The 19,572-nt window shown below is 38.4% G+C and overlaps 1 protein-coding gene across 1 annotated transcript in view; it reads left to right on the forward strand.

Moving 5' to 3' along the window:
• Positions 1-17,553, forward strand: part of LOC137249668 (uncharacterized) — a 77,430-nt gene extending 59,877 nt beyond the window's left edge. The window contains exon 5 of the mRNA XM_067781393.1: positions 15,992-17,553. Within this exon, the coding sequence (XP_067637494.1) occupies positions 15,992-17,086 (1,095 nt within the window). The 3' untranslated portion in view covers positions 17,087-17,553. The remainder of the gene's footprint in view (positions 1-15,991) is intronic.
• The last annotated feature ends 2,019 nt before the right edge of the window (positions 17,554-19,572 follow it).

Here is a 19,572-nt window from a genome sequence, read left to right on the forward strand (position 1 = left end):
TCAATAGCGTTATTAGAGGAAACAAATATTAAGTTAGATGATAAAGATTTTTCGGTTCAACATACTATGTTCTAACTATGGCCGATTCAAATCGGTTAAGCCGTTTCCGAGATGGTAGTGGATAACAAAGAAATATAAAAACGAAGGCGAGGTGGCAACCATACTTAAAAACGTCAAAAGAAATGCGGAGTAAAATACCTTTCGTTTGGTACCCATATTGACATATCTTATGTAATGCCAAAAAATTACCCAGGGTTCATCCGAATCCGGGGGCCCGAATTATAGAAATTCTGCGCGGAACACCGTGAATTTACTGTCAAATTATTCCTTTCATTGCAATGAAGTGAGACAACCACTTTTTAAACAGAAATAATTGCTGTTTTAGTTTTGGCCAGCTAGATTGCTGCAGCACTGAATTTGCTTTTATTCGTAGCAAAGCTGTGCGTAGTGGAAAAATTTTTAAAACCTAATTCTTAAATAGATCAGAAATGTGTGGCCTAATCTTCATTTTAAGTACATATGTACATAGCTAGTTTTTTAGAGCTAAATGTTAGAATTTTTTAAAGAATGTTGCAACTCAATACGTTCAGTAGTGTCCGAGATTACATCTATTCAAAATTGTGTACCGGGGAGAACGGGGGGAGGTTCCCCTACCAAAAGCCATCGAAGTTTTGTAAATCTGTGACACAGATATCAATTGTGCATTCAAATAATTTTTTTTTTTTTCAAAATGAGAATGATTTTTCGCCATAGGAACTTCTCAAAACAAAATTTGTCTAAAAACAAAAGAATACCCTATCTAATGTGCATGGAAATTTTCTTCATTATTCATGTAATAAATTGAGGAAAAAATGTCTTTGCCTATTGCAAAAAAAAAAATCCTCCAATGTTTATCTTCCGGGGAAGTTTTGTTTGAGTGTTTATTTTATATTTGGCATATTGTGTGACGAATAAAAATCTGGCTTAGAAGTAAAATGACGAAGTCTAAAGTTCGAGCATTCCTTGAAAAATTGTTAACTTTCGCCGATTTTCGAATTGCTCTTCTTATTAATTTATTTTAAATTTAAAACTAATATCAGTTTGAGAAAAAAATTTAAAAAAAATTGTATAGAAAATAAATTTTAAATCAAACAATTCTCAAAACTTCCTTAGTAACCATTTTTTATTCCGTCATATCAACTAGCTGAAAAAATGCAGAATGTTCATTTCTGAAAATAGACTAAGCCTGTACCTGGAATATGTATGTGAATATTAGTAAACTGAAGTAAATTTCCATACATTTTTCTACAAACAAAATAAGGCGCGATATACATACTTACATCCGAAGAGAATTCAGGCCGAGCTTCTCTTCCAACTTGCGTCGTGTTCGTTTTAATTATACTCATCTGAGCAGAGCTCACAGAGTATATTAATTTTGTTCGCATATATATATCAAAATGATTTGGGCGAAAAAAGAAATTAATTTAGCCATGTCCGTCCGTCTGTCCGTAAACACGATAACTTGAGTAAATTTTGAGGTATCTTGATGAAATTGGGTATATTAGTTCCTGTGCACTTATCCCAGATCGCTATTTAAAATGAACAAAATCGGACTATAACCACGCCCACTTTTTCGATATCGAAAATTTCGAAAACCCGAAAAAATGCGATAATGCATTACCAAAGACGGCTAAAGCGATAAAACTTGGTAGGTTTGTTGACCTTATGACGTAGAGTAGAAAATTAGTAAAATTGTGGACAGTGGGCGTGGCACAGCCCACTTTTAAAAGAAGGTAATTTAAAAGTTTTGCAAGCTGTAATTTGGCAACCGTTGAAGATATCATGATGAAATTTGGCAGGAACGTTACTCCTACTACTATATATGTTCTAGAAAAATCGGATGACGAACACGCCCACTTTAAAAAAAAAATTTTAAATCAAATTTTTACAAAGAATTTAATATCTTTACAGTATATAAGTATATTATGTCAACATTCAATTCCAGTTATGATATGGTGCAACAAAATACGAAAATAAAAGAAAATTTCAAAGTGGGCGTGGCTCCGCCCTTTTTCAGACAGAGGAGAAAGACGATGAGGTGAAAGACACTTTTTACGAACAATTAGAACGCGAGATACGAGCGTTGCCCCCGTCATGATATAAAAGTCGTGCTTGGCGACTTTAACGCCAGGGTGGGCAAAGAAAGTGTTTTTGGCCCTACAGTCGGAAAGTTCAGCCTACATAATGAAACTTCTCCTAACGGACTGAGGCTGATTGACTTTGCCGGTGTTCGAAACATGGTCATATCCAGCACGAGGTTCATGTATAAAAAGATACATCAGGCTACATGGCTGTCTCCTGATCGAAATACTCGCAATCAGATCGATCACGTTGTGATGCCTTCAGTGTTTTAGATGTGCGCACGATCCGACAACCTAACATCGACTCGGACCATTATCTCGTTGCAGCCAAAATACGCACCCGCCTCAGCGCGGCTAAAACCAAGGAACAAAAAACACAAGGAAAGCTAGACGTCGAAAAGCTTTAATCACAACAGACTGCCAATAATTTCGCAACTCGACTCTCACACCTGCTCTCTGAGAGCACAACTCATCCTGAAGGAATACAGGAGCAGTGGGAGCATATCTCCAAAGCACTTCGTACTGCCGCCGAGGAAAAAATTGGTTACCGGCGGCCACGAAAAAACAACTGGTACGATGAAGAATGCCGCGTTGCAACCGAAAGAAAAGACGCTGCATACAGGGCTACGTTAAAAACGAGCGCAACAAGAGGAGTGTGTGAACGCTATCGTGAGTTGAAAAGGGAGGCGATAGGCCTTTTCAGGAAGAAAAAAGCAGAAGCAGAAAGGCGTGAGTGCGAGGAGTTTGAGCTGCTAGCCACCAGGAATAACGCCCGAAAATTTTACCAAAAAATACGCCGACAGACGGAAGGTTTTAAGACCGGGGCAAACTCCTGTAGGAACGAAAACGGCGACCTTGTAATTGATGTCCAGAGAGTGCTTAGATTATGGAGGGAACACTTCTCTGCTCTCCTAAATGGAGACAGCGATTCACCGCGCATAGATGGCGAACCCGATCCCGCAATCGATGATGATGGAATACATATACATATGTCCCCCCGCCCGATTATGACGAAGTTAGAATAGCAATAACCAGATTGAAAAACAACAAGGCCGTGGGCGCTGATGGATTCCCTGCGGAGCTATTTAAGTACGGCGGCGAGGAGTTGGTAAGGCGCATGCTGCAGCTTCTTAGCAAAATATGGGCGGACGAGTGCATGCCCGACGATTGGGGTCTAAGTGTTCTTTGCCCAGTCCACAAGAAGGGGGATACTGCAAAATGCACCAACTATCGTGGAATCAGCCTTCTTAATATCGCATATAAGGTCCTTACAAGTGTATTGTGCGAAAGATTGAAGCCCACCGTGAACCGGCTGATTGGACCTTATCAGTGCGGCTTCAGACCTGGTAAATCTACCATCGACCAGATTTTCAAAGCCGCTTCGACGGCACGAAAAGGAGCTGCCTATATGCCGCTATGTCTGAATTTGGTTTCCCCGCAAAACTTATACGGCTGTGCAAAATGACGTTGAGCAACACCATCAGCTTAGTCAGAATTGGGAAGGACCTCTCCGAGTCGTTAGAAACTAAACGAGGTTTCAGACAGGTTGACCCCCTATCGTGCGATTTCTTTACTTTGATGCTGGAGAAAATTATACTGGCTGCAGAACTTAACCGCACTGGAACAATATTCTATAAAAGCGTGCAATTACTGGCATATGCTGATGACATTGATATCATCAGCCTAAACACCCACGCTGTTAGTTCTGCTTACTCCAAACTGGAAAAAGAAGCGGTAAAGATGGGTTTGATGGTGAATGAGGACAAAACGAAGTACCTGCTGTCATCGAGCAAAGAGTCAGCGCATACGCGCCTTGGCAACCACGCTACAGTTGGCAGCCATAATTTCGAAATAGTAAAAGACTTCGTTTATTTGGGAACCAGCATCAACACTAGCAACAACATCAGCATTGAAATCCAGCGAAGAATCAATCTTGCCTATAAATGCTACTTTGGACTAGGTAGGCAATTGAAAAGTAAAGTCCTCTATCGGCGAACGAAAATCATACTCTACAAATCACTTATCGTACCCGTCCTGCTATATGGGGCAGAAGCATGGACCATGACAACAGCAGATGAAAGGGCGTTGGGAGTGTTCGAGAGAAAACTTCTTCGAAAGATTTATGGACCTCTACGCGTTGGCGATGGCGAGTACTGAAGAAGATTTAATAATGAGCTGTACGAGCTATACGCAGGCATCAACATAGTCAAGCGAATTAAAACGCAGCGGCTGCGCTGGCTGGGCCATGTTATGCGAATGAAAGATGATGCTCTGGCCAAGAAAGTGTTTTTATCGGAACCCGCCTATGGAAGCAGAGGTAGACGGCGGCCCCCACTCCGTTGTAAGGACCAGGTGGAAAACGATTTAAACTCCCTTGGTGTGACCAATTGGCGCCGGTTGTCGGAGCGACTGGCGCGCCTTGTTGGACGGCCATAACGGTTTGGACGGTTAAGCGCCAATTAAGTAAGTACCTAAGTAAATTTTAAGTCAACCTTACGAAGTTGATCATGTAAAATTTTAGCATTTTAGCTTTATAAATGCCGGAAATATTGCGCTAAGTATTGAATTCTCACAGAATAATATATTATCTTGAAATAATATTTATTTTTACAAGAGTATCAGTCGCGATCAAAAAAAGTAGTGTGTTGAATTTCATTACAATTTATTTCTTTAAAAGGAAAGCTATTGCAAAGAAACGCATGTGATGACGCTTCGAAGAAATAGGCTGACAGATAGACCGATGAATTGATAGCAATGCTAACATAAACTTTTTTCTATTGATAATACAGATTTTTTCGGTTGACTTAATAGGATATGAAAAAAAATAGGATATGAAAAAAAAACCACTAGACGCTACCTCTACCATCGATCAACCCGATACTGGCTATCGAAAAAATCTGATTTTTTTTCGTGAAGTACCACAACTGGAATACCTTGTTGTTTTTGTTGTTGTTGTAGCGATAAGGATACTCCCCGAAGGCCTTGGGGAGTGTTATCGATGTTGATGGTCCTTAGCCGGATGCAGATCCGGTACGTTCCGGTAACAAGCACCATAAAGGTACTAGCTTGGCCATCTCGGAAACGATTTGGTATAACCACATGCAATCTTCAAGGCCATACCGGCCTCCCACCCCCTAGATCCTTCAGGAATTCGGGGTCGCCAGAGCCTCGGCTGTTAATGAAACAGGATTCGCCAAGGGCAGGTGAGGTTGACAATTGGGTTGTAGACGCTATATATTGCGCTACACAACTCTGTGAATAAATTTGGTATTTTAATCGCCTCTTACGATAGGCATACCCACCGCGGGTATATTCTAAGCCCCCTAACCCGCTGGGGCAACTGGAATACCTTCGTTTGTTTTTGTAAACATTTTGAATATCAGCAAAGAAAATTAAATATTTACTCATATTTGCTGACTCTGCCGCTATTCCCCCAAAAAAACAACTATGTACACATACTCCAGGTTCGTTGGGCCTGTTTGAAATGTAGACCAACTGAGATTGATCTTTTCAAAGTTTTCAAACAGGCTCGCGATGGGGCATCTGAAATAGGTAGAGAGATAGCCGCAAGAAAATTCATACAATATGAAAACTTGTTTAAGTCTTTCAAATACCCGAATGACATAACAAACGTAAACATTCCGCATAGCAACTGTAATCCCACCAACTCTCGAATTAATAAATCTGGCATCCCCAAGTCCGTTAACAGCTCAGCCATCTTCATCCAAAGTTTCTTTAACAAAACCTTAAAAAACTTCTACAAAAAGTGTTCAGGATCCCCAAAACCCTTCTACAGAATCCGAACCGCCGACTAGTCATTTTATTTTTGTCCCTATTGAAAAATCTATTTTTGTGTCAAGATTTGATAAAGACACTACAGAAGAGGACCTAAAGTCGTACATCATCGCTAAGCTTAAATTTCATTCAAAATTCAATTTTAACTATCCTAGAGATATTTCGTCTTTTAGGTTTGATGTATCCGCACAACATTTTGAAACTATAATAATTCTTTTTGGCCGCCTGTTGCTTTTGTGAGGGAATTCGGGCATAGGCGCAACACTAATATCCTAAATCTCGCTACACTTCCTCATAACAATATTGCATCAAAAAACTGAATGCTAAATCGGTCCTTAATTTGTTTTTTTTCAAAATATTAAGAGGTTTAAACACTAAACTAACAGAATTGCATTTGAAATCGTTTAATTGCAATTACAACAAGAAATAGGAATTGGTGCTGGCAACTCTGGCTAAGCATGTCGAAAGTTTCTTTGCTCGTCTATTTGAAAATTTAATAAATTGATTTAAAGTGTCATACAATTGCTAAATATATGGTTATATCCTTTCTATTGATCGGAAGTTAATGGACGTATTTTGCTCTCTGGCGTATTTCTTGTAGAAATTGATAATTGCGAATCTAAAATTAAATTCCAGTGCAACAACAATAACTAGTGCATTTAAAATTGAATTGCATGCAACAACAACTAGTGCAAGTACAAGTAAATACACTTTGCGCCATTACTAACTAGTCTTACACTTGCCAAGCGGTCAACTGCGCCACCTGTGTGTGAAGACATCTGTCCATCAGTTTATATTAAGGTGACCAGACGTTCATTATTGAATCTAAAAGTACCTTAAGTAAGACTTAATAAAATTCTTATATATTGCGATGTCTTTTGCTGAAGTGACAGTTCAACAGCACACTGAACAATTGCGGCCTTTAATTCAAAGCGTAGCGAATAGGTTGACAGAGGTGGAAAATAAGCTTTCCAAGCGAATGGAGGAAGAAATATCAGTGCTTAATGCTACGATTGCTGAATCGTCTGCTCGAATCTCTGTTTTGGAAGCCAATGCGATGAAATTTGATGAGGACATGGCATGCATGAAAAATATGTTAGCTGGTGTCATTGAACAGAATGCTGCGCCGGATATCTCCGCTGATGCAGTTGCTTTCGGCATCCCGTATCTTGAAGGTGAAGACTTAAAACGTGTATTTAACCTGTTGTGTAAATCTATCGACTTCCATTCTCCTCAAATAAGAGATATTTTTCGCACAAAACCTTCAAATTCAAATCCAAATAGTGCTATTATTATAAAATTTCACTCGCCTCTCGACCGTAACCGGACCCTGCGAGCTTTTCGTGAGCATCGGAAAAGAACAAAGTCGGCTATTCCCCTAAATCCTCTTGGTTGTGAGGGTTTTTTTTCATATTTATGAAAGCCTCTCTAAAGAGAATAGACTTCTGCTGCAAGAAGCTGTCAAATTGCGACGAAATGGGAAGCTGAAGTCAGCATTTACAATTAGAGGTGCAGTGTATGTGAAGAGTGGCAGCGCTGCGAACAGCCCGCCAACTGCCATAAGCTGCGTAGACGACTTACATCAGTTTCGCTAGTTTAGTCTTAAGTATTTGTCCTAGTTGTAGTGAATTAATCTTTGTAAGGGTAGTTAAACTCAGTTATTGCACTTTCTCGATTTATTTACTTTCTTGTTTTCTTAAAGTTGCTTTTCACTTGTGCTGTCCTAATGTTGGTGGGTAATGAGGCGAATAGCATTGGCAATAATAGTCTTGTACTTATGAATATTTTATGCAGTCGTCAAAAGGGTTTTAATGTCGTACACTTTAATGCGAGAAGCCTAAATATTGAGAAAATGGATCAGGTTAGGAGAACATTTGAGCAATCTTCGGTGGATGTTATATGTGTGTCGGAGACATGGCTTAGGCATGAGATAAAGGATGCGCACTTTGAGATAGATGGGTATACGATGTATCGAAATGATCGAATGAATAAAAAGGGTGGTGGGGTAGTATCTAAAATCGTGCATGGTATCCCATGCAGGCGGAGTTACAACTGAGTACTTGTTGGTTCAGGTGTCCAGTCCCCTGTCTAAAGTCCTCTTGTCATGTGTGTACAATCCCAATAGATGTTTTAGTGTAAATGATTTCTTTAATACGTTGTCTGTAGTAGCTGTTGATTATGATGAAATAATAGTATGTGGTGATTTTAATGTAAATATGTTATCACGTGATATGTAAAGCTCCCGCCTTTTAGATGACATGTCTAGTGTTGGTCTTTCTTTAGTAAATTCCTCTGTACCGACTAGATATAGGAATAATTGTTGTCCTAGTCTACTAGATTATTTCATTGTGTCTGATTTGTCTTCTGTCTTATGTCCCTATTACCGTTTATAACTCAACTCCTGTTTGGTATTACGAATTACAACTTATTTCAGTTGAAATTGAATTGAGTTGCCAACTTCAGAAAGTGATGATTTGGCAGATAAATAAACAGCTGATCAATTTGTGGCAGAAATTTAAGCATTTTCAAATGTGATTTTTTTATTAATATTATATGAAATCTATTTTATAATGACAAAAATGTTGGTGATTGACATGTCGCGAATACGGAAAACATTCGCGTGATCATTCCAATCCCTTGGAACTACCAAGTACCAAGTAAGAAAATGTTTAAGTGACAAATAATGAGTTTCATATGAAGTTATATTTTTAGATTTGAAAGGAAGCATTTTACTCAGTACTAAACAAAATTAAGGACCATTTCCGCATACGCGTTCGTATTTTAAAATTATGGGCCATACTCCGATTCCTTGCTGGCGGCAGCTATCAAATATGATGTGGAAATGATTTTGGTGTTGGACTGGTTTTGACAGAAAAAACTGCATTTTACTCAAATAGGATTCCCAGGAGTACTGATAAGTATCAATGGGACTCGCATAATTTCACCTATTTTGGCTGCATCCGAACTGCGGCCAGCCTCGTCCAACTATGGAATGTCGCTACATAAAGTCAAAAAGTTGTTCAATGTAATTCGTTTAAACGTTATTTTTTCTAGAAATGTGTACAAAATTGTTGATTATTGTTTGATTAAAAAAGGTTTAACTACCGGCTTTAAGTTTTTTGCTTTTTTTTTGGTAACGTTTTATAAGCCCGTGCACCATCTAACTCTTATCAAAGGTGGTATCAAAAGACGGGTTTCCATCTCCGTTTTTAGGATTCGAAAGCGGAAATTAAAATTTTTATTTCTTTCGAAAGATATTTACAAAGACCCACAAAATGGCCCGAGAGGGTCCGAAATATGAGGCCCGTTCCACAGTTTTTTTGCACAGAACATCTTTCTGCGTTGGCGGCCTTTGGCCGCGATTCGTAAAAATAACTCTGGTTGGGTCAACACCTTTCTGCATTACTGTGTACAAAAAATATGGCAAAATACAACAACCACATGAAATTGGATTTTATTAGAAATACAATTTTTAATTTTTGTGGTAATTCTTTACGACAGCATGACACTGCTAATACGTGTCCAAAAATATCGAGAGGTATTAAACGATGCGTCTTGACATCAGTATTAATAATCCAAAGGCAGAAAATAAAAATTTTAACTCGTTCAAAAGATATTAAACAAAAACCGAAAAAAGACAACAACATTACAACAACCACATGAAAATCGCCAACTTCAACTGCAAATATCTCCGGACAGAGATAAAATGTTTCTTTTCCGCCACCGGATTATTGTTCTCGAGATTAATACGCGTGTTTTGACACCTCTCTCAATATTTTGGGACGCGTTTTACCAGTGTCATGCTGTCGCAAAGAATTACAATTTTTGTTTTCGGATTCTTAAATCGGAGGTCGAAACGTGTCCTTCGATACCAACTTTGAACATTTTTGTTAAAAATTAAGTGGTGAACCGTCTTCTAAAACGTAACACTTTTTCAAAACAACTGCAAAATTGCATGAGACAACTGCTAGTAAGCAGTTGTAAGATTTTGACGTCTTTGACAACTACACCAACACAAGGTTGTAAACGGCAATGCCACAAAAAGTTGTAAGACTAGACAACTCAACCGAAATTTTTTTTGACAGGTTGAGTTGTAATCTGTAATACCAAATTGCGAAATTTCAACCCAACCAGAGTTGAGTTGTAAACGGTAATAGGGGCATTAAAGTTCGACCAAATTTCGTTTGTGTCTGACCATGATTTAATTTTCTGTTCCTTTGACATTACTTTTGATCATGGCAATTTAGTTTCGGTTCCTTCAAGTTTTCCTGACTATCGCTCGATCAGATTTAACAATTTGAGTACTGAGATGTCTAGGGTAGACTGGACTTATTGCTGGAGCTTGCCATCGGTAAATGACAAGCTAAACTTTTTAAATAATATATTGTTATCTTTTTATAATGCTCATGTACCGATGCGCACAGTTCAGCGAAAATCTCGATCGTGCCCATGGTTCAACAAAACTGCTCGTGACATAATCTGTAGACGTAACAAAGCCTATGCAGTATGGAAACGGAATCGCACTGATATAAACTGGTGTTCATATACGAATATACGGAATGTAGCTACTGCTACTATAAAACATGAGAAGATAAATTGCGGTTTGAATCAATATCCCCACCATAGAACAGTACTCGTAGCGTTAGACCTATCAAAAGCTTTTGATACGGTCAACCATGGCTCGTTACTGCAAGACCTGGAAGGGTCTACCCTTCCCCCATGTCTTAAAAGGTGGACCGCAAATTATCTGGGTGGTCGGCAGGCATCGGTGCAATTCAGAAACGAAACATCAAAACAAAGGAGAATTAAACAAGGGGTGCCACAGGGTGGTGTCCTATCCCCGCTTTTGTTTAATTTCTACATATCTAAGCTACCTTCACCACCGGAAGGAGTCACAATCGTTTCCTACGCCGATGACTGCACAATAATGGCCACAGGCCCAGGCCCAAAGATCGATGAGCTATGCAATAAAATAAACGGCTATCTCCCTGATCTCTCCAGTTTTTTCGCCTCGCGAAACCTGGCATTGTCACCGACTAAATCTTCCGCGACCTTATTTACAACATGGACGCCCCAAATGTCGACCATATTGAACATCCACGTCGATGGCACTACGCTACCGACTGTCCTACACCCCAAAATCTTGGGTGTGACGTTTGATCAGGATCTACATTTTGGTGCGCACGCAACCGCAATTGTTCCAAGAATTCAGAGCCGTAATAAAATCCTCAAATCCCTTGCTGGCAGTACCTGTGGAAAAGATAAAGAAACGCTCTTGACCACATACAAAGCAATTAGCCAGCCGATTACGTGCTACGCGTCACCCATATGGTCGCCAAGCCTAAAAACCACCCACTGGAAGAAACTACAGGCCTGCCAAAATACTGCTCTCAGAATCGCCACGGGCTGTCTTCTTATGTCCCCAGAACACCATCTGCATAATGAGGCGAGAATACTCCCCATCAGGGAGAGAAATGAGATGCTGACCAAACAGTTTCTGTTGAATACCCAGAAACCTGGGCATCCCAACAGACATCTGATTGGCGAACCAGCACCGCCTAGGGGCCTAAGGAGTCATCTCCGTAAGCATTTTGAGGAAATACGGCACCTGAGAACCCAGCCGTATGAAGCGGAAAAACACAAGCAGGTCCTTGGTGAACTCCATAGACAGGCGTCGGACCTTTATGTCGGGAATTGCCCGGTGAATCCAGTACTTGAAGAAAAATATCCAGAACTCGCAGAAGAGGAACGCATACTCCCCAGGGAAACGCGTGTCACTCTTGCTCAACTTCGTTCTGGATACTGTAACAGGTTAAACTCTTACCTATCCAGAATCAACCCCGACATACAAAATGCATGCCCTGCTTGCAATGTGTCCCCACATGACACCAACCATCTCTTTAATTGTAATGTGGAACCAACGCCTCTAACACCCCTTTCCTTATGGTCCACCCCTGTTGAAACGGCAAGTTTCCTTGGACTCCCGTTAGAGGATATTGATGACAATTTGTGATCGGTCGCGGCTATTAGGTGGGGTGAGCATTGCTACAACAACAACAACAACATGAGAAGCAGGCATACCTTCGAAAAATGTTAAATTGTGAACTTCTTAATAATGTGTTGTGGCGTAACTTGAAAAGTCTTCGTGTACATGTTAAAGACAATCCTGATTGCTCGCTCGACCCTGAAGATCTGAATGCAGTATTCGTTAATTATGCTACCTCTTCCAATGTCCCAATCACCCACCCGATACATTGTCCTGTGAATTTTTCCCAGAAATTTGAATTTTGTGCTGTGTCGGAGCATGATGTGGTGAGATGCATTTATAAGGTACGCTCAAATGCTATTGGTGAAGATGGTATTCCTGTAAAATTTATAAAAATTGTTCTTCCACAGATACTGCCAGCCCTGACCCACATTATCAACCACTGCATCACAACCTCGTGCTTTCCTGATGTCTGGAAGATCGCATCTGTCCTTCCTGTAGCTAAACATAAGTCCGCCTGCCGTCTAAGTGATTTTCGTCCCATAAGCATCCTTCCTGCGTTGTCGAAGACCTTTGAGAGCTTGTTATCAGAACAGATCCATGCTTATATTGACAAGTTCAATCTACTTTCCCCATTCCAGTCTGGATTTAGACCAAAGCATAGCTGTTCAACTGCAATAATCAAAATCTTGGATGATATTCGGGCGCCCTATGATAGTAACAAGATAACTATGTTGTGTCTGCTCGACTTTTCCAAAGCGTTTGATTCTGTCAACCACACGTTGTTGTGCATGAAGCTAAAGTCTTATTTTGGTTTTGGGGACTCTGCCTTAGGGCTCATGAGGAATTACTTGGGTGGTAGAGCGCAACGAGTAAAGGTGGGATCGCAAGTCTCTAGTCTTAAGATGTTATCAAATGGTGTCCCCCAAGGTTCTATACTTGGACCGTTATTATTTAGCCTATTTATTAATGACATATTTACCACCTGCAGGTATGCTCAAATGCATGCTTATGCAGATGATATTCAACTTTATATGTCTGGAACACATGCGCAAGTTTCTGAACTCTGTGCTATTTCGTCTTGGTCGCAAAAAAATTATCTTTCCCTTAATAGTGATAAATCGTATGTGCTACCTATATCTAAAAGGCAAATTAACTCATCCAATCTACCAGCTTTATATATCAATTATAAGTGCCTTAAGTACGTGTCTAAAGTAAGGAATCTGGGGATTGTTATTAACTCTAGTCTCTCTTGTGATGATCATATTAACGCTGTTATCAGTAAAGTTTACTACACTCTACGTAATCTACGAATGTCTGCCCCCTTCACCCCACTTGGAATTAAGAAGCGGCTTGCTATACAACTAATAACACATAAGATTGATGTCGCCTTTAATCATATCACACGGTATGTCTTCGGGTTGGCTAGGTATGATCATATATCAGCGTGGCGAACGAGTCTCTTGTGTTGTGAAATATCTGAGTATCCTAAGGCAAGGAACTGTATATTTTTGTGTCGTGTGATTGCTGATAAAATGCCTACTTATTTATATAACAACCTAACATTCTCTGGATCTGCTCGCATAAATGACTTGATCGTGCCCAGCTATAATTATCTAAACTCTGCAAGACTTTTCTTTGTCAATGCTATCCGCATTTGGAACTCTATCCCCAACTCGGTTCGCAATAGCTTAAGTAGAAGCAACCTTAAGAATGTTATATTTTCTTTCTTTGGTAAAGTTTATACAAATTGGAATCTGAGTTTAGCTACTTATTAATCTAGTCAATCATTGTTGCTAAATGTCCTTGTCACAATTCTTGTGAAACTTATTTATTATCACTTTTATTACTTTATGGAATAATATATACATTTTTAAGTTTTAAGTTTTAAAAAATTATACTCATTATTATGTAACCATTGTTGCGCTATAAAAGATCATACAAGATCTTATTGTGCTAATACTGTCAATAAATAAATGAAATGAAAGCCCAAAAGTGACGTGTTTCATCCCCCTGATGTTGACATCAATGAAATAAATACTAGTTTTGTAAGACTACTAAACTCAGTCGACAATGTGTGTATTGATAACTACTCCGTTTGTTGATACTAGCCCTTTTGAGTTTGTCTCTGTCGATAATTGTGATGTTGGCCAAGCCATACTTTCTGTGAAGTCTAACGCAATGGGGTTTGATGGTATATGTTCAAAGTTTTTAAAAGTCATTCTTCCTAAAATCCTTCCCCACATTACATACTTGGTCAACTCAATTTTGACGACCGGTGTCTTTCCAATATACTAGGTAGCTGCAAAAGTTATTCCAATCCGTAAACAAAATAATGAGTATCGACCAATAGCCATACTCCCTTTCCTCTCTAAGGTCGTTGAACGTATTCTATATGGGCAAATCGTATCATATATACATGAAAACAAGCTCCTGACAGACAGTCCGGCCGTTTTCAGGTCAAAGCGAAGCTGTACAATGGCACTATTACCTGTGTAAGAAAAAAATCGTGAGCGTGTGGATCAAAGTTACGTTGCCCTCTTAACACTTCTCGACCACTCTAAAGCTTTTGATTCTGTGGACCATACTCCGCTCTGTAGGAAGCTGGAAAACTTATTGAATTTCTCTGGTCATGCAGCTGCCCTTATGAGATCATATCTTGGCGATAGAACTCAAGCAGTATGTATAGATGGTAGAAAGTCTGACTTTATCCTGGGTCCTCTGTTATTTGTTCTACATATCAATGACTTACCCGATGTCCTTAAGTATTGTAATGTTCACATCCACGCTGATGATGTGCAATTGTATACGTGTGGTCCTCGTGATGTTGTTGTTGCAGCAGTGATCAAACTAGCTTGTGCATAAATAACTTAAACCATGATTTGAATCAAATATTTTTCATGGGCTACTATGAATGGCTTATGTATAAACCCGAATAAGTCAAAATGTATTGTTATTCATAGAAAGTCTTTTCGCACTAATGATTTAGAGAATGTAGTGTTTGACAATTTCGTTATAGAATAAGTAGATACGGCGAAAAACTTGGGTGTCGTTTTTAACAAAACATTGATATGGAAAGACCATATTTTTAATACGGTTGGAAAAGTGTATGGAATGCTTCATACACTATGGTTAGCACAGTATTTCACGCATTTTATGGTTGTGAGATTTACTCAAACTGTGACTATGTGTGCAAGAACAAACTAAATGTTGTTTACAACAACATTGCTAGATATGTTTATGGGTTGAAAAGACGTGATCACGTATCATATCACGCTGAAAGGTTGCTAAATATTTCGTTCGAAAATCTTTTAAAAGTCAAAACACTGTCCTTCATAAATTGATACACACCAAGCAACCTGACTATATCGTAAACTTATTTTTCTCATCAAGATCAGTCTTTTTTCTTGCGAACATTAGATACCGCACGCTAACCTCTGAACGCCAATTCTTTCTTACTGTAATACGTCTTTGGAACTCCCTGCCTACAAGTCTCCGACTCTTAAGCAATGCTCTACACTTTAAAAAAGCTAACATCCTTTTTTAATGACTCTTAAACTGGATCTCAACTTGTTGTAGTTAAAATATTCGATTCTAAGTCCTCTCTGTGTCTTCTTTTTTTATTTGTTAAATACTATTCTATCTATAATCAGCCAAAGGTTATCATCACTACTGCTGTCTTTTAATATTTATTAAGTACTTTTCTTTAGTTCTAAGATTTGTATCTAAACCTACATATATATTTACTTATTATTTCTTATATTTAATTTAATTAATTTAATTTATTAATATTGTTAAATTTGTATAGCTCATGCTATTTATGACTAACACTGTGAAATAATTTGTCAAATTGTTGTGCTAGGTACAAATTTTCAAATAAATACAAATACAAAATATCCGTAACAAACACTTAAGCCTTCGGAGAGTATTTTTGGCTAGAGCAATGCTCTGATCAAAGTTTCATTTATAATTGCAGCATTCGACTTCTGTGTTTATAATTTCTTGCGAAAGTTCTTTTAACCGCAGATTATATTACTTAATAATGAATTACAACCTATATAGATTATTTAATATTTATTAATCATTTTAGGAAACCGTTTATAGACGTCGCTTCTCTGCCCTTTGGAATGATGTTTCCACCACAAGACTGTTATCAATGGTCCAGCAGTATCCATGCTTTTATAACAAATATAATGTAGATTATCGTAGTAAAGAAAAACGTGGTGAAGCGTTACAGCAAATGGCAATGGAATTGCAAAAGATGGTTGATGTCACAACTATACAGATATCAAAGCGAATATCACAGTTACGTTTCGATTATTCTAAGCAAAAGCAAGAACGTCTATTTTGTGAACAAAACAATAAAGAATTCAGGCCTAGTTACACCTTTTATGAACAAATGCTGTTTATGGATGCAGATATAGCGCCATTCAAATGTGACTTTTGCCCAGTTATTGTACAGTCGCCACGTGAACTTGATGTACATCTTCATACTCATCGGCCCGAAGGTGCTAGTTACCCATGCGATATATGCGATCTTACCTTTTTAGACGTTGATCAACTAAATCAACATAAAACAACACATTTACCAGCTAATAAGGACGTAAAATATTGGTGTGATTTATGTACAGCAAGCTTTCGTACTAAAGAAGTTTATGATGAGCATATGCGTCGCCATAACGATGAACTTTTATTACCTTCTCTGGCTAATATGCCCCCAACACCATCCGGCAACGATATGAGCGGCAGTACATTAGAAGATGATGATCCCCTTATGAATATGGCCCATCATAATGAGTGCGACGAAGGTTACTCTTGTGATATATGTGGGAAATCTTTTGAAAATATGGTTTATTTAAACGCACATCGTGCACAGCATAGAACACTTGTCGATCATCATCGTACATATCGTTGCGAATATGCAAATTGCGGTCGTTTGTTCAGTTCACAACAATTATTAATGTCACATGCAAAGCAGCACAATTACGAAGAAGAGCATAAATGCAATGTTTGTGGTAAAATTTTCAAATCACTAAAGAATCTAATGAATCACAAACAAATACACGATGCCATTAAAAGGTATGTGTGTAAAATATGTGGATCAGCGTTTGCTCAAGCGGCTGGTCTTTATTTACATAAAAGACGACATAATCGGCCTAATTCACGCGTAAGTCAAAGCTACTGATCCACTTACATAAGCTTATAAAAAGTGGCACATACATATGTACGGATACAATCGGATTTTAAACTTAGCATATGCAATTATAATCAACATGCGCCGCAAGTGCGATTAATTCGCTGTATATATTGCTTTCTTACTTAACTGGCGCTTAACCGTCTAAACGGTTATGGCCGTCCAACAAGGCGCGTCAGGCGCTCCTTCGCTCCGCCAACCGGTGCCAAATGGTCACACCAAGGGAGTTTAAATCGTTTTCCAACTGGTCCTTCCAACGGAGTGGGGGCCGCCCTCTACCTCTTCTTCCATAGGCGGGTTCCGATAAAAATGTGACTTTAAAGGAGGTACTTAATGGTTTAATAAAAATACATGCATACATATGTACTTATAGCCAATTCCATTGGTAATATTATTAAATCAATACTAATATAAGTCAAAGTTTTAAGCAATAAAGGATTAACACGTAATTTATATACCACGCCCGCTTTGATTATAAACTAAGTTTTTATTAAAAATTTACACAGTTACCATAAAAGAGATTTCCTATCACGATCGTCGATTGTTGACATAGTGTTTATTGACATCTATGTAGATTCTTTTTTAAAAGTCCCTTTATCAACTATCAGCTGGACATCGTCGTTTTTGACAAGACAGCCACGCAAAGCGAAACTTTCGGACTACATATGAAGAGCGGGACAGTTGGTACTCCCATTTTACCAATAGCGATGAAGTCTAAGCTGAACCAAGAGGGGGGGGGGCAATTACAATTACCTAATACATCAAAATGTTAAAAAAAAGTGTTAGTTGAAAGCACTGCGAGAGGACAAAATTGTAACTAGTACCGTCTCTTGTTGTTGTTGTTGTTCGAAACTAGTGCGATGCACTGCAGAGGGGCGTCTGAACAGTTTCACTTTGATCGACAATCGCGTAGTAAATGTTTTTTTTATGTATATATATAGTTATATGAATAAGTACATAATTGCCCAGCGGGAAACGAAATGCTTTACATTGGTCCCCGAATCAATTGATAGGGCAATTAACATTAAAAATTTATAAACCCCGATGGTAGTTTGGCAAGCCTTTCGAGTGTATTTATGCAATGAAAAAAGCTTTCTCAGCAAATACATCCGCCTTAACAAACGCTGCTCGGAGTCGGCTTAAAGCATATTCCGCCAATTGTAACAATAAGTAAAAGGCAACACACGACAAATGGGAAGAGATCTCGGTCTTAATCTCCTCGGAGGTAGATCGTGCGAAGTTATTATTAGTTTCTGTTTTTTATAAGAATAATGTAAAGCATTCCTCACTTTTCCTCTGTGCGCATAGAATAGTTTCACGCAAGTATTAACTCACTCCCATACCAAAGAGGATAAATATATAATAAAAGCCGTCACTCGTTACTTTGCGTAATGTTATTTGTTAGGGTACTCCGTTTTTTTTTTTTTTTTTTTTTTGAGAGATGTGCATAAATGTCTTTTATTTGTGTTTATTTTTCCAACTTTATTTAATTAATTAATTATCTTTCCAAAAATAACTTTTGCATAAGGTGCCTACACCGCATCGATAAATTGGAGACAATTCAACAATGTCCCTCATAGAAAACAGTCATAATTTTTTTTATTTCCAGCGAGTTACTAGCCACTCGTAGCAGACTGGTGGCTCTTATTTATTTATCCTCTTTGCTCATACTACATTATTTGACTGACACGGTGCGGTGAAGTATCCCAAAATAAGTTAATCCGTATCCCAACATTGTGTAGAATACACACCTACATTAAAATAGGCAAACATAATTATAATTATATACTTAAATCTATTGCAATAAAATTATTTTAAATAAAAGCAAATAATAACATTATTCATTTAAACTTCGGACTTGTGTAGTGGGATTGCTTACAGAAGTCGATATGATGTGAATAGGGAGATAAAAAGATCACACTCAGCATATACTGACGGCCAGTTTTCCCCCTTGGTTTCATAAGCACCCTATCTCATGTCAAAATATATAGATTTGTGCTGCGATAAGCCATGTTTAAGCAAATTTTGTGACAGCCTTCTTTTCAAAAGTTTTCCTGCAAAAATTGCGAGTACTCCATGCATGCATGTATGGAGTACTCGCTATGGACCAACCGAGTGGTCCAAAATTAACCACAATTCATAAAAAAACATGGTCCAATAAACATTGCGATGTCCTAGGACTGGACCATATACTCCAGCTCCGCATTACATCAGAGTAATCCATGGAGTACCCACAGTCCAATAAACATCGTGTAGTCATTACAATCGTTAAAAACGAGCAATGCTTACCCCCAATGTTTATTGGAACATATTTTTTGTATGAATTGTGGTTAATTTTGGACCACTCGGTTGGTCGGATTTTTGCAGGGACATGATCCAACGATGTTTGCAGGGTTTCTCTGATAGCGCCCTGTTTGGATTGGTTTTAAAACCAGTAAATATTTGTCATAGTTTATGCTGTTTAAATTAGATTTGTA

The sequence above is a fragment of the Eurosta solidaginis genome, chromosome 4 (assembly GCF_040869045.1).
Source record: "Eurosta solidaginis isolate ZX-2024a chromosome 4, ASM4086904v1, whole genome shotgun sequence".
Taxonomy (NCBI): Eukaryota; Metazoa; Arthropoda; class Insecta; order Diptera; family Tephritidae; genus Eurosta; species Eurosta solidaginis.